The sequence below is a fragment of the Natator depressus genome, chromosome 4, assembly GCF_965152275.1.
Source record: "Natator depressus isolate rNatDep1 chromosome 4, rNatDep2.hap1, whole genome shotgun sequence".
In the NCBI taxonomy this organism is placed as follows: domain Eukaryota; kingdom Metazoa; phylum Chordata; order Testudines; family Cheloniidae; genus Natator; species Natator depressus.
The window spans coordinates 69,594,318-69,610,321 of NC_134237.1; the positions used below are offsets into that span (position 1 = coordinate 69,594,318).

At 40.5% G+C, this 16,004-nt stretch overlaps 1 protein-coding gene across 5 annotated transcripts in view; it reads left to right on the forward strand.

The window, feature by feature from the left end:
- CLCN3 (chloride voltage-gated channel 3) overlaps nucleotides 1–16,004 on the forward strand; it is a 124,102-nt gene that overhangs the window by 65,705 nt on the left and 42,393 nt on the right. The window contains exon 1 of one of the 5 annotated variants that reach the window (XM_074951153.1): nucleotides 5,042–5,294. The exons of 3 other annotated variants lie outside the window; for them this stretch is intronic. In XM_074951153.1, coding sequence (XP_074807254.1) covers nucleotides 5,216–5,294 — 79 coding nt within the window. In that variant the 5' untranslated portion in view covers nucleotides 5,042–5,215. Of the gene's footprint in view, nucleotides 1–5,041; nucleotides 5,295–16,004 lie in introns of those variants that run through there. One more of the 5 variants, XM_074951155.1, reaches the window with a different exon arrangement.

Here is a 16,004-nt window from a genome sequence, read left to right on the forward strand (position 1 = left end):
TCGTTATTCCAAAACCAAGCACTGTAAATTTGGGAATTTAGAATTATAGTTAAACTTAAAAGAAATCTAGGTGTTTTTAAGGTATATAAATGAATAGTTAGGACACCAAAACACCTTAACTCTACCCTGTAGTGACACCAGGCAAAAAACATGTGATTTAAGGCATTTTAGTATTTATATTCCTAAATTAGAGTAAACTGATTTTTAAAGACACATTAAATTTCCCCAATCCCCTGGGGCATCATTGCACAACAGAAATAGGTTCTTTGGATTCTTTAACTATGCGTTTCCATAACTTAATATGTTTAAATTTAACTTTAACTCTGGATTTCTTGGTTTTTTTACATCTAGTTGTGGGGTAATTGCGACATCTTTGTACAACCCTCTCATTTCCCCCCTACTTCCTGTTTTCCAAGTTTATCCTGCCTCTTGCACCTTTATACATTCTCCTACATATACATCACAAATTCTGCTTCCTCCTGTCTTCCATATCCAGCTTTCTCCTCACTCCTGCACCTTCTACGTTCCCTTACACACAGTCTAGTTTTCCTCTCCTTCCTGCCCTCACTGTTGAGTAGTTCTGGTGAAACAGATCAGTTCTGAAAAGAAATATATAGAATTGAGTCATTTCTTGTTATAATTTTTCATAGCTGAAAGAGGCTGTTTATAACATTCTGTGATGCAATCCAGACCAGTGAGTGACTGTCACCCCTGCACTGCAACCTTGGATACCTCACTGTGCTTTGCTGTTGTAGCTTCCAACTTGGGTCAGTTGCAATCAGCCTGCCAGCATGCAGGTCACACCCCGAATGTCTGTGTGTAGCCACAGCCTTGGTCCAACAATGCCGACCCCAGCAGTCTGTCGGCATACTCCATTCACACTCTGGCTTCCATCTGTCTTGGTTATCACGTGCAGAATGACCCTACCTCACTCCCAGTTCTGGGTTTCCCCCCAAAATGTGTTCTGCACTGCCCAGCCCCCTCCTGAACAGTCTAGCTGTTGGAGGTCTGTTGCCCCTGTAAGGGGTCAGTGTACAACAGTTTGCTGTTTTAAATGGAGTTACCTGCTCAGTTCAGTTTAAAGAAAACACTGGATTAGCTTTAATTAAAGAATAAAACAAGTTTATTTAACTACAAACAGCGAGAGAGAGAGAGAGATCTTAAGTCAGTACAAGTATAAGGCAGTAAAATCAGAAATGGTTACAAGAGAAATAAAGATAAAATGCTTCCTAGTATTAAAACTTAACAAACTAGACTTGGATCAAGGTGAAATCTCTCACCGTGTGTTCCCAGTAACATGGCTGACCAAATTCTCAGGCCAGGATCTGCTCCCAAAGGCAGTTTCTTTTGTCTTCATGGGTAAAAAAGAGAGAGATGTCTAGGGAGAGATAAATTGGAGTGTGTTTGCCCCTCATTTTTATAGTTCAGTCATCCTTTGAAAATGCATTTTCCTGAGGTTTGCCCCTATATAAAATTCATTTCAGCTAATTTCAGCTTATGTTTATAACTTTTCATCTAATGTTGCTACACACATTTCATCACATTATTGACCAGTGGGTTATTAGTTTTCAAATGGTACCTCAGAAGGCATATTTTATACAAAGATTATTACAATAGTGTATAGGGTGTGAATACAGGGGTGCTTTCGGTCATACTAGTATATTAAATTTTTAGAGAAACTCATAAGGTTTGAATTCTTTCAAAATGGTCACCGTCTTTCATTGTTGTCAATGACAATGAAGTGAAGCTGTTCACAGGATGGTGGCTGCCCCAATATGTCCGGAAGTGAATATACTCATGTCCATTCTCATTCCTGAAATGACCATCAGATGAGGACAGATGTGACTTCAGTCCCAATGACAACAATTGAGCTGGCAGTCATTTTGAAAGACTTCTGTTCTTTGTGGAATTCTGTGTAGAACAAGGAGGAGAAACTTTTCATTTTTGAAGAACAACAGGGAGGAAAATGACTGTTGAGCCTTTAGAAATAATTCTTCAAATGTAACGTATGCATAAGATTAAATGGTATATGTCGTGAGAGTTCCAAAACATGGAATTTAAGGGTCCAGTCCTGCAGTTTTATTCACCTGAAACCTGGTCAACACCTATGTTAACCTACCTACATTTCTCAGGACTGTGAAAAATTTCAGGTCCTGTGAGATGTAGTTAGGTCAGCCTAACCTCGACTGTTGATGCTGCTAGATCTATGGAAGAATTCTTCCACCAACCTAACTAACCGCCTCTAGAGAGGGGAAGGGACACTCTTTCCATCACTGTAGCAAGTGTCTACAGTACAGCAGCACTGCTGCAGTTGTGCCAATATACTGTAGACATACTCTGAGAAACGTTATAGAATTGAGCGGTCCCCTTGAGCACAATGGGACTACTCAGATTTGTAAAGTTATTCATGTTTCCAGGACTGAGGTCTCAGTATGTAATAATGATGAAATTTCTTCAGAAACAAGTTACCCTTTGAGCCTGCTAGCCACTTGTGAGTTGTTTTTAAGCCATTTTTCATCAAAGTGCCAGATGTATGGATGCACAAATTACTACCTTAAAAAGAAGGCCTTAGTATATCCTATGAAATGAAGGAAATTCTAAAAATCGATTCTTCGCTTATTAACTGTAACACGTGCAGTTCTTAATATTACATACTGACTTCAAAATTTCTGAAATAGCTAGGTAATTAACAATACAGATTCCTAATTCTGAATTTGCCCCAAAATTGCATAGATGCCTTAGAAATAATGTAAACACCCTTCTTGGAATGTGCCATCTGAATACCCTGAGAGAACCTGCTTCAATCTGGGAAAAACCCTTTTCTGAGGACACACCCCCGGTTGTCACCTACCAACCACACTGGAACCCATATGGGGCATCATTAAGGCTCTGTGACTTCTGAAGCAGCCAGTGTGGATGACTCCAGGGCCAGCTGCTCAGGTGGGGCAGCCACACCAATCGCTGCTGGAGAGGCCCTGGGGACTGCCACACCAGCTGCTGTTCGGGTGGCCCCTGGCAGCGGTCCCAGGGTGGCCGGCCGGAACAGCCGCTACTTGGGCTGCCCCCGGCACCCCCTCCCAGCAGCGCCCCCCTGTCTATCTCCCCCGTCTCTCCCCAGCAGTGCACCTCCCTCCCCCCCCGCAAGATTTAGTCAGGGGTATTTATATTATAAGTCATGGACGGGTCAGGGGCCATGAAGTTTTGTTTATTGCCTGTGACCTGTCCATGATTTTTACTAAAAATACCCCTGACTAAATGATACCCTTAGGTATCATTAAACAATTACAATCGAAAATTGATGAGGATCACATCCTAAAAGAAATCTTTCCTGCACCCACTCTTCTGACCTTTAAACACCCCCCGCCCACACACACACAATTCACCAAGCTCGTCATCAGAAGCAAGCTACCCACAGATCAAAGTGGCACAACAACCTGCAATAACAGATGCAAAATCTACAGACTTATGTCCACTGTTATGATGATAAATACTTCCCACAAAACAACTTTCACGATCCATAGGTCCTACACATGCCTATCACATGTGGTGCACTTCATCCTGTGCACATATACTCTTATGGGAAAAGAAAAAAAATGCCTGTAATATGTAACGTAAAAAATGTAATATGCCTGTCCATAGTTATGTTAGGTTGGCATGCATTGTATCTCACTCTTTAAAAAACACTTTCATCATGTTGGAGGGCAGGGAAGGGAATGTACAGAGCAATTATGAACAATGGGAATGCAAAAATCACTCATAATTGAGAAGAAAAATGAGCATACGGGTTTCTAAGGCTATTCAAAAAAAGGACTCTGTTTGGCAACCAATCTATGAGTAGCCACTGAGGAAAAGCTGTCCAGGGTTTTACTGGCATAGTTGTGTTGGGTAGGGGTACAGGTTTTTCACATCTCTGACCACTGTAGCTATTCTGAGAAAACTTTGTCATTTAGACCTGGCCCATGCAGATACTGACTTTCGCTTAAGTTTAACTTACGTCATTACCTGTTTAAATAAAACCATAATAATGGTGTCTACATCATGTTTTGCACGAATTTAACAATTTAAGTTACACTGGTGCAACTTTTTTGTGTAAACAAGCTCTAAGGGGCAAATGTGGATTAAGACTGAAAAGATGATTCATTGGATCTTGGGACAGAACTGTTTCTCCATTTTCTACTAAGCTACACTGTTCTTCCTGAAACAACTTGGCCAAAGAATTAAATTTGGGTGCCACAAAATAATAACAACAATAATAAATAATAAAATAGTGGAGGGCAGGACCTCAGTTTCTGTTTTCTACTACAATTTATTGATTTAGGCCCAGATCTTCAAGGGTTTTTAGGCACCTAACTTCCACTGAAATCAAAGGGAGTTAGGTGGCTAAAAACCTTTGAATAGCTAGGCTCCAGATCCTTGGTTTGTATCTCCTCTTAAATAATATTTTTTAAATGTCTGATTATTTAAACACCTTCCCTGGGATGTCAGTAGAAATGTGGATGAAACAAGTACAAAAACTGCAGGACAGTATCTGTTTTGTCCTGTGTTTTATACTTCAAAATGTAAACTTGTCTTTGTGAGAAAAGCTCACATTTTTTGAGTCTTAAAATTTGGAAGTGCCTTTGAGTTGCCATTCAGACATTCGTGCCATTATTACAGTTCATATCAGTGTTTATATTTAAATCCTAGTATTCAAAAGACACATTTGATGAACTAGGAGTGAAGTTGGATTTCTCTGTCACTGTGTATATCTTTCTTATAACTTAAATGAACTGTAAGCATTTCTTTATTCTAAGCAATTAGGGGCTATTGTTTGGATTTTACTGTATAAAGCAAGCACCAGGGCAAAATGGCTGCCTTTTCTGTAGCGTTGCAGTGTAACTTCAGTGTTAACTTACGTGGCCTGGTGCATTTTATATTCTTAAAACCAGTTCATTCTGTTTTACTTCAAGCTTAGTCACCTTCAGGCACAGCAGGCTGCGTTGATTAAGTCTGCTGTTCCGCCTTTAAGCACTGCTAGATTGTAGCCACTAGCAACCAGGCTGCAATAATTTCCCTTTGATGACATCATCGACTGTGGAAGAACCCAGTTGCTGCAACAAGCCAGCACACAGTCCAAATCCTGATCAAATATGGCAGCTTCCCAGCCTGCTGCTGTTGTGTAAGAAATGGTTCCGTTGTTCTGAACTAACAAACACTCTTTTTGTTTGTTACGCTCATGGATGTATCTTCTGATCCTTATTTACCATACGATGGGGGAGGAGACAACATTCCACTAAGAGAATTGCATAAAAGAGGTATAACGAATTTACGTTATGATTCAGTTTCTTGTGTGTTTGCATGTCTGTGTGGTAGGTTGTTTCCAAATTTGAAGCAGAGCTTTTAATCGCTGCATCACTTTGTTTAGCTTGTTTTTTTAGAAAAGAATCCAGCCCTTACTGATCCTTGTACTGTCCTTGATTGTTTTCTCTGTGGGCGGATTAGTCCTGCTTCACATCACATTAGCTAGTGACTCCATTTTCAGTGTGCGATAGCCTTTTTAAACTTCTCCTCCGTTTCACCAAGAAAATAAACGTATCAATTTTTTTGTAGCTTACCATGACCAAACTGGTAGAAATTTATAAAGGAAGCAATTTCTTTTAGATAACTTAAAGGGACTACCGATTACCTTGGGCTTGGAAGTTTCTGTACATGCTTTCAGAGTTAACTCCTTCCTGGCATGTCTGAGATTTAAAAGAAACAGTATCAAAGTACAATATATTAATTAAAACAACATCAGTGGGTTTTTTTAAGAGATACCTGGTTGTGCAGTTGATACTTTCAATATTTCCACTTCAAGTACGTAAAAGGTTTTTATAAAGAGGATGGTGGTGAATTGTTCCTCTTATCCACTGAGGACAGGATAAGAAGTAATGGGCTTAAATTGTAGAAGGGAGATTTAGGTTAGACACTAGGAAAAAATTCCTAACTATAAGAGTAATTAAACATTGGAACAAATAACCTATGGGAGTTGTAGAATCTCTGTCATTGGAGGTTTTTAAGACTAGGTTAGACATACACCTGTCAGGGATGGTCTAGATAATTCTTAGTCCTGCCTCAGTGCAGGGGACTAGACTAAGTCTATTGAGGTCCCTTCTAGTCCTACATTTCTCTGATTCTCTTGCTCACAGGATATTAGGATTTTAAAATTAATGTAATGTCATTCCCAGTGTTGATAAAAAATCTCTCTTTATTTGCATGGGCACAGCCTTTTATTTCTTACAATACATTATAGGTGTTAAAGCAAAATATGTGTAAAGATTTGGTGTAGTATTGATGAGATAAGTAGATTCTATTACAGTGGAAGTAGAATGAAATCATACCTTCAAAGTCAGGAAAAAAGTCTCCTTTGATTGGTTCTCTCAGGTCTGTCAGGTTGAACTTTTCTGCTCAAAAAGGGATCTCTGCTAATTAAGTACTGTAGGCCTTTCTCAATTTAGTTTCTTCTTGAAGTTGGTTAACGTAAAATTGAAATGTTATCAGTATTTGTTGCTTTAGAAAACTGTGTTTTGTGTTAGTATTTGAGAACAGATAGCTTGAGAATAATAGCTTGATTTACATAAAATGAATTTTTGTTCTGGATGGTATGGAAATTCTAAGTTATTCTTTAATCTTTCCACTTAAGCTTTTATTTCTACAAAGAAGTAATTAGGCCGTGCATTTGCTTATTCAGCATTTGCAGCTTGGATTTCAGTGCTTGTTATGAGCAGCTTTTGTGATTCCTTAGATAATGTGCAATAAGCTACATTAGAACTAGTTGCCTTTCCTCTTGTACAGTGTGTGTCTGAAGACATTAAAATGTGCTTGTCTTAACTATTACTTTTTGAACATGAGTGTTCTCTGACCAGATTGCCTTTGTGCTGGATAATTTTGCAGGCTGGTTTATAGAAATCAATTGTGAAGATTTGCTGACAATATTTTGTTGTTCTACAGCAGATTGTTTGGCTTTTTTGATTGCCTGACATCACAGAATGTAGTTTTGCAATAATTCTGTCAAGAAGAAATAAAGATGAAATCTTCAAGACACTCCATATAATTTGTCATGTTTTACCTTTGTGCATTTTAATTAAGCATTTTAACAGAATAGGCTGTAGTTTTCTAGGCAATTATTACACATTTAGGGTGATGATATAGGTCATAAAGCCAAAGGCAGAGGAACTTGCAACACCCACGGGGGAAGTAATCCTGTAAAATGCTCTGTCTGGCGTGTCTTTATTGCTCTTACAAAACACAATTTACTCACCCTCTAAAGAAAACCATTCCGGGCTGTACTGAGTATTGATAAGATGGTGACATCACTTGCAGCCAACCAGAAAGCTCCAAGTGTGATTCAAGCCATTTTATAACTTTTGATCAATATTCATGATACTTCAGTTTGGAGTAACTTGAGATTGGGGGGAAAAAAAAACAGGAGTACTTGTGGCACCTTAGAGACTAACAAATTATGATAATGTCACTTGAATAAATATGTGGACAGAGTTGGCATTGGGCTTTGTTGCAAGGATAGGTTCCTGGGTTAGTGTTTTTCTTGTGTGGTGTGTGGTTGCTGGAGAGTATTTGCGTCAGGTTGAGGAGCTGTCTGTAAGTGAGGACTGGTCTGTCTGTTTGCTATCCAAGATCCATAAACCTGGAAATCCTGGACGCCCCATCATCTCAGGCATTGGCACCCTGACAGCAGGATTGTCTGGCTATGTGGAGTCTCTCCTCAGGCCCTACGCTACCAGCACTCCCAGCTATCTTCGAGACACCGCTGACTTCCTGAGGAAACTACAATCCATCGTTGATCTTCCAGAAAACACCCTCCTGGCCACTATGGAAGCCCTCTACACCAACATTCCACACAAAGATGGACTACAAGCTATCAGGAACAGTATCCCTGATAATGTCACGGCAAACCTGGTGGCTAACCTTTGCGACTTTGTCTTCAACCACAACTATTTCACATTTGGGGACAATATATACCTTCAAGTCAGCGGCACTGCTATGGGTACCCACATGGCCCCACAGTATGCCAACATTTTTATGGTTGACTTAGAACAACACTTCCTTAGCTCTCGTCCCCTAACGTCCCTACTCTACTTGCGCTACATTGATGACATCTTCATCATCTGGACCCATGGAAAAGAAGCTCTTGAGGAATTCCACCATGATTTCAACAATTTCCATCCCACCATCAACCTCAGCCTAGACCAGTCCACACAAGCGGTCCATTTCCTGGACACTACTGTGCTAATAAGCGATGGTCACATAAACACCACCCTCTACCGGAAACCTACTGACCGCTGTACTTACCTACACGCCTCCCAGCTTCCATCCAGGACACACCACATGATCCATTGTCTATAGCCAAGCTCTAAGATACAACTGCATTTGCTCGAATCCCTCAGAGAGAGACAAACATCTACAGGATCTTTGTCAAGCGTCCTTAAAACTACAGTACCCACCTGCTAAAGTGAAGAAACAGATTGACAGAGCCAGAAGAGTACCCAGAAGTCACCTACTACAGGACAGGCCCAACAAAGAAGAAAACAGAATGCCACTAGCTGTCACCTTCAGTCCCCAACTAAAACCTCTCCAACGCACCCAAATGTGCTTTATAGTACAGTAAATATAAATGTTAAAGTGAATATATGGTCTGAACTTCCTTTAATTTGGCTGTAGGCTGTACTCTTCTTACGCTATACTCGACTCATCCTCAATTCTTCTTATGCTCCCTGTTGTACTAATGTAAAATTAAAGAGACATTGTCAATTTGAAATCCAGCCAATGCCAAAAAAAGTGTTAGAAATACTGCACAGTCAGGAAAATGGGTTTTAGATGCTGAAATGGGACTGCTCCTGTGTGTGAAGTAAAGTGCATGTGTGTTCGATGGATCGTGGCCAACTGACTATGCAAAGTACTGTCAAGTGCATAAGTAAAAATCTTTCTTTTATCTAATCTTTCAATTTTAATAATCTTAGGTGTTACTTTCATCTGTAATATGTTTTTAAAAAAATTCAGACTATACAGTGTGTTTGTTTTATTTCTTAGGAAAACTATGGCTTTAAGTACTTGACTACTGTTAATTTTTCCCTTAGATGTCATGTGTAATTAATAATGGAAGGAGTTTTACTTGAAGTACTACAGTACTGAATTATAAGATGATACTGAGTCTGTCCAACATGAAGATTTTTATTGGTAATTTACATAACTTTTTTCTCTTGAGCTCAATTTTGCACCATTTTTGACAGTCAGACTCTTTAGATATTTCCAAAGTATCAGGAGTTCTCTTGCCTGCCAGCTTGTCGCAGATATGCTCACCAAGTTTGATGTTTCCTGGTTGTCCTGAAGGGGAGTGTGCATCTTTACCATTTACTCAGATTCCCAATTTTAAAAAACAAAGACAATGCACGTAATGGGCCTGATCGCTGAAATCAGTGAAAAACTCAGATTGACTTAAGTAAGCATTGGATCAGGCTGCACATAACACATGTGCAGCAACTTATTTAAAATGTGTTTTGAAGTTCTTAAACAAAACTATTTAAGAGATCTAGCATTTGACTTGTGTGACTTATTTACTAGCTATGGTACTTACTTGAATACTGCGTATGATAAAAGTGTCCGTCTTACTGTAAGGTCTGAAATTTGATCTATGATGTCAGTGTTTTTATAAATCTAGAGAAATGTTTTTTCCAATGTGAGACAGCACAGTAACTGACAACATTATTAATTACTATGGTATATTTGAGGCACCCTTCACCATGGTACCTAAGTATATTTTACATGGCTTTAATTGCATGATCAGCATTCACATTAAGGGAGCAAAACCAACAAATTCCCTCTATTGCAGTGGTTCTCAAACTTTTGTACTGGTGATCCCTTTCACATAGCAAGCCTCTGAGTGCGACGCCCCTTCTAAATTAAAAACACTTTTGTATCTATTTAACACCATTAAAAATGCTGGAGACAAAGCGGGTTTGGGGTGGAGGCTGACAGCTTGCAACCCCCCATGTAATAACCTTGTGACCTCCTGAGGGGTCCCGTCCCCCAGTTTGAGAATCTCTGCTCTATTGCGTGTAGATATCAGATAGAGATATAATTATCTAAGAAGAACTTGAGTCACATTCTTCATACATACGTACAAAACCTCAGAACAGAATAATATCTACTTGTGTGTGCTAGTCCTTGCATGGGGCTCTTGATTATAGACACATCTAATGTCTGGTGCGGGGTGGGTGGTCTGGAAGCTAGCTACCATAGAGCTTTAAGGCCACACTGTGACTTTCCATATTCATGTGTGTGGGAGATGTGTGCACACACCCATCCAAAGCTAGAATTTGTTCCTGGGTGATTTTATCTATAAAGGAAGAAGAGTCATAAAAAGAGTTGTTTAGGCTGAACATGGATGAGATGACAAATTCAGAGCCAGGATGAGTAGGGAGAGGCTGTGACTGAAGAGGTCTCCAGTGTAATTTACAGATCTTGGGGGAACTTGTCTGGCTTAGATTTTGAATAGCCAGGTTTCTTGGGCTGCCCGCCGAACCCAAGAACTGTGTGTGCTATGGCCTTGGCCTCAGCCCCAACATGCCCCCTCCTTTGCCAGGATACAAAATGGGTGTGAGGCTCTTATGCTATGAGTTCATCAAATTGACAGAATCCATTAGCCAGAATTCTTTTAGTGTCTAGTTACAGTTTATCTGGATGCTTTGCCCTGTGTGATTGGTAATGTTTTATGTTTGGCAGTTTATAATAGGTATCCCCAGACTCAGAAGGTATGTCTGGCCTGGACATGTAGCCAAATGTCATGACTGCCATAAGCTCACTTGTAGATCTCCTCCGTTGGATCCTGCCTTTGGCCCTGCAAGACAGTTAATAAATAAGTACTGTGTAGTAGGCTATATATATCTTGCATGTGACGCTTTGAAACTTGGTCATTGTTGGTTCCCCATCACTGACAATTTTTAAATTTATTGGATGTGTTTCTAAAAGATACGCTGTAGGAATTATTCTGGGGAAGTTCCACGGGTGGTGTTATATTGGCGGGAAGAGTAGATGATCACAGTGATCCTTTCTGGCCTTGGAATATATGTATCTGTGAAATCTTTACCGTACTATTTACATCTTTCTTTGTTTTTCCCAATCCATAGTCTGCATGTTGTCTATTTAGACCATGAACTTTTCAGGGTGGTGACCCATATATGGCTTCTCATATGTGTGTGTGAGGTGCTGAGCACAGTGTGAGAACTAGATGAATAGTATTAAGTTATTATTTCCTTCCTAATCATGTATTTACCCTTCAGATAAACATTTCCCCCCATGTTTGAAAAATAAAACAAACAATTCTTTTCTAGTGCATCAAAATGACAGAATAAGCGAGTGTTTTCCCTCACCTAAATATCAAACACTGAATAATCCTGATTTACATTTTTGTGCTCTACCATGTACAGCAGCTTTTTTGACTAACCTTTCCAGTATTGACTCCTTCTTCTTTCCTCACCTCCTTATGTTCACCTACAGGTACCCCATAGAAGTAGGTTGTATGGACTCACTGGAAGTAAATGGAGGACACAGCCTCTGGGTGTGTAGTTGCAGTCTTATAGACAGAGGAAGTAATTCTCCAAAAGGCTTTTGGTTTGTTATGCTGCCATTCACCCCTCTTTTTAGTCCTACTACCCTTGAATTTTTTTTTTTTTTACTCTAGGTTTTTTGTTTTTGTTTTGTCCTGGTGGGTATGGGTGTTTGTCACACATTGCTGTGTACTTCTGGCTTTTCCTGTTCTCTAAGCCTTGTCACAGGGAATCAGGCTTACTAGGTACTCTTTCTCAAGTAGAATGACAACCTATGTACACACCACAAAGATTTTGTTTTTAAGCGCTTCATTACTGCTATTTCTTTGACAGAAGACAGATAAAAATTTTAAATAAACTTTTGTCTGGTTTAATCAGAAGCTTAATGCTATCTCGTTGGATTGGTATAGAAATACACATATATATGGGCACAAATGTATAGCTATTTTTTGCAGACTTTGTTTCTACTTTAAATGACCCAGAACCATGTGCACTGCACTTCAGGAGACCCCCCTCTGTGTCCCTTGTCAGCAAGTGACAGAGGTGAAGTAAGGCCAGGGGTTAGTATACTGCCTCTGAAAAGCCCCTCTTCTTTCTGATTTTAGCACTCAGCAGGTTTTGATGATGATGTTAGGGAGGTAGGCTAATCCCCACCTCCAGTGTAGACTTACTAGCTTGATTTTCAGTGACCGGCCAGTTACGCAGTTGAAATATTTTCCTTTTTCACTAGGAGAGGGCCAGCATTCTTGACCACCCAGTGCTAACAGCTGGAACAGTAGTAACTAGCCATTTTGCAGGACAGAGTACTCCCATTAGAGATTGTCCCTGGAAAATAGGGATGGCTGAGCAGTGATAACTGTAGTATGGTAGGTTTCAGAGTAGCAGCCGTGTTAGTCTGTATCCACAAAAAGAAAAGGAGGACTTGTGGCACCTTAGAGACTAACAGATTTATTTGAACATAAGCTTTCGTGAGCTATAGCTCACTTCATCAGATGTAGTATGGTAGGCTCTTAAAACATGTCCTTACTATAAGAGATAGTGTGCAGTAACTGGACTTTTGCTTAAGAGACCCGGGGTCTTTTCCTTGCTCTACCATTGACTCACTGTGTGACATTGTCCATCCTTTAGTTTCCCCATCTCTATGTGGATGCAACACATCCACTTCTTGAAAGTTCAGAGATCTGTGAATGAACTTGAGATCTGTGAATATATAAGTGCTAAACATTATTAGTATCATTCCTGTCTAACTGTGCCTGTGACAGGCATAGATATGTCCAAACTTTGTCCAGCTGAGGGATGCATTGACAGTTTGAGTGATACATCCAGTTTGCATAAGTTAAGAGTAGGTTGTGCCTTATTCTCAGACTGAGATGGAGCATGTCATTCTGGTATGTGTGATCATCAGAGGTTATACATAAGTTTTAAAAATGAGGTGACCTTGGGCTTCATTATTGAATTCCCTGGACCTTGTTTACTCCACAGGCCACACTTGCCTGAGGTTATGTCTACGCTAGAAACTCTGCACAGCTACAGCTGTGCCACCGTAGCATAGACACTACGGTGGCTTCTTCCACTGTGTGGTAAATCCATTGCTGTAGTAAATCCAGCTTTCCAAGAGGCCGTAGCTAGGTCAACAGAAGAATTCTTTAGTTGACCTAGTGCTGTCTATGCTGGAGTTTAGGTTGGGTTATGTCTCCCAGGAGTATGAATTTTTCAGACCCATGAGCGATGTTGCTGGGTCCACCTAACTTTCCTGTGTAGACCAGCCTTCAGTTTTGTCTGTAGTTTTTTTTTTACTGAACCTCATTGGGTAATAAGAGGGGTATCTTTCAGTACCTGTAAGTGATGCACATAAGTGACATATTTGGGTAGCTGTGCAGATGCAACAGTGATGGGTAATGTTACAAACACCTAGACAAATAGATACCTGTAGTTTCCATTGATTATAAAGAGAATACTGCATGTGTCCTAAGTGTTAGCCTCCTGCTGCCCATCATTGTTATCTGAGCCAAGAAAGAGTATGGCAAGCAAGGAGTGTTGCAATGCTTGTGGTGTGGCGATTGGGAGTGGCAAGTATGTCATAAAAATACTTTTCTTCTGCTTGAAATAATATTTACTGAAATGTGTGCAAACCTTTCCCCCGCCGGCTCATACTTGTAAATCAATTTAAACAGAATGCATTGGTGCCTTCTGTGGGATTTCATGTCATGGAATATGGGGGCAGGAACCTGCTGTGTCCTCCCCCCCCCCCCCCAACCCAAGACACTGGACAGCAGTTCTCCTGAAGCCTTCACACCCTGGCATTCATGGGCAGGAGCCCACCAGAACCACCTTACTGTATACAGTGCTATAAAATCCCTCCTGGCCAGAGGCAAAATCCTGTAAAGGGTTAAGAAGCTGAGGTAACCCTGCTGGCACCCTGACCCAAAATGGCCAATGAGGGGACAAGATTCTTTCAAATCTGGGGGGGGGGGGGGGAAGGGGTTGGGCTGTCTGTGTGATGCTTTTGCTGGGAACAGATCAGGAATGCAAGCCTTCCAACTCCTGTAAAGTTAGTAAATAATCTAGCTAGAAAATGCATTCGATTTTTCTTTAGATTAATGGCTTATAAAATAAGCTGTGCTGGAGGGAATGTGTATTCCTGTTTTTGTGTCCCTTTGTAACTTAAGGTTTTGCCTAGAGGGATTCTCTATGTTTTGAATCTGATTACCCTGTAAGGTATTTACCATCCTGATTTTACAGAGGTGATTCTTTTACCTTTTCTTTTCTTTTTAAGAACCTGATTGATTTTTCATTGTTCTTAAGATCCAAGGGTTTGGGTCTGTGTTCACCTGTACCAATTGGTGAGGATTATTATCAACCCTTCCCCAGGAAAGGGAGTATAGGGCTTGGGGAGGGAGGGGGGATATTTTGGGGGAAGATGTCTTCAAGTGGTCTCTTTCCCTGTTCTTTGTTTAAAACGCTTGGTGGTGGCAGCATACTGTTCAAGGACAAGGAAAAGTTTGTACCTTGGGGAAGTTTTTAACCTAAGCTGGTAAGAATACGCTTAGGGGGTCTTTCATGCAGGTCCCCACATCTGTACCCTAGAGTTCAGAGTGGGGAAGGAACCTTGACACCTCCACTGAGGGCTTATCCCATAAGTTAAAACTTATTAGCTCACCTTTTTTTTTTTTTTTTTTTTTTAAATAACCTATTTCCATAATCTAGAGGTGGGCCACGGATGCTTTCCAAACCTCCTGATGGCAATTTTTAACGGTACTGAGCTGTGAAAGGACAACAGAGGATGACAGTTGAGCTCCTGAGGAGGGAATGAAACAGCCCTGGGGAGATATTCAGGAGGAAGTGAGACAATAAGCATTAAAAACGTGTAATGGAAATACAATATAAGAAGGATTATAAAACAGGCTGCTGTGCAGAGCTCATCGTGGAGCTGCAAGGCCAGAAAACCTACATAAGAGCTCCCCTCAACAGGGTGAAGCACATGACAATCACTGCCTAGGAGGTTTACACACCTGATTGCTACCAGTTTTGGTAGATCAATTGTCAGGGCTTTTGTCATGGAGGTTTGTGCTTCTATCAAGAGGGTGCCGCTGCTCCTGATCATAAAGCTTGGTAATGGACAGGAGATTATTGAGGGATTTGTATTGTTGGGGTTCCCAAATTGTATTGTCACCATTGGTGGGACCCATGTGCATATCTTTGCCCCCTATACAAAGCCTCAGCGTTCATCAACAGAAAAGGGTATTTCTCCATAGTGCTGCAAGGCCTGGCTGGTCACCATGGCAGATTCATTAATATTAATGTGGGGTGGCCTGGAAAAGACTGTGGTGCTAGTATCTTTAGAAACTCAAACCTGTTTTCTGCAATGAGAAATAGAACTTTTGCTCCCAGGACCACTGTGGACATAAATTGTGTTGTGATTTCTACTGTCATTCTGGAGACTCACCTTATCCTCTGCTTCCCTGATCTGTGAAGCCTTTTACTGACACTTGGTTAGGAAAAAGGACCTGTTTAACTAGCTGCAGAATGACAGTGGTGTGTACATTTGGAAGACTGGAGGGAAGGTAGGGGTAGCTCATGACTGAAGGCTGCTGAGGAATAGCTGCCTCATGAGATAGGTGCTTGCTGTGTTTTGCACATTTATGAGAGAAAGGGAGACAGCTTCATAGATGGGTGGGAGGCAAAGGTTGTGAGACTTTCTGAACAGCCAGATAGATTGCTAAAGGTTACCATTGGTCACGGACACAAGGTCAAGGATGCATTGTGTTCCTACTTTAAGGCTAGGTTGATTTTATTGTTCCTTGGGTAAGAATTTAATTATGCTTTGTGCAAGGATTTTATTATTTACAACTCAGTTGAAAGAGTAATAAAGAATTTTACTGATCATCGTACAGTGCAAATTTAAAACCAATGGAATTGTGG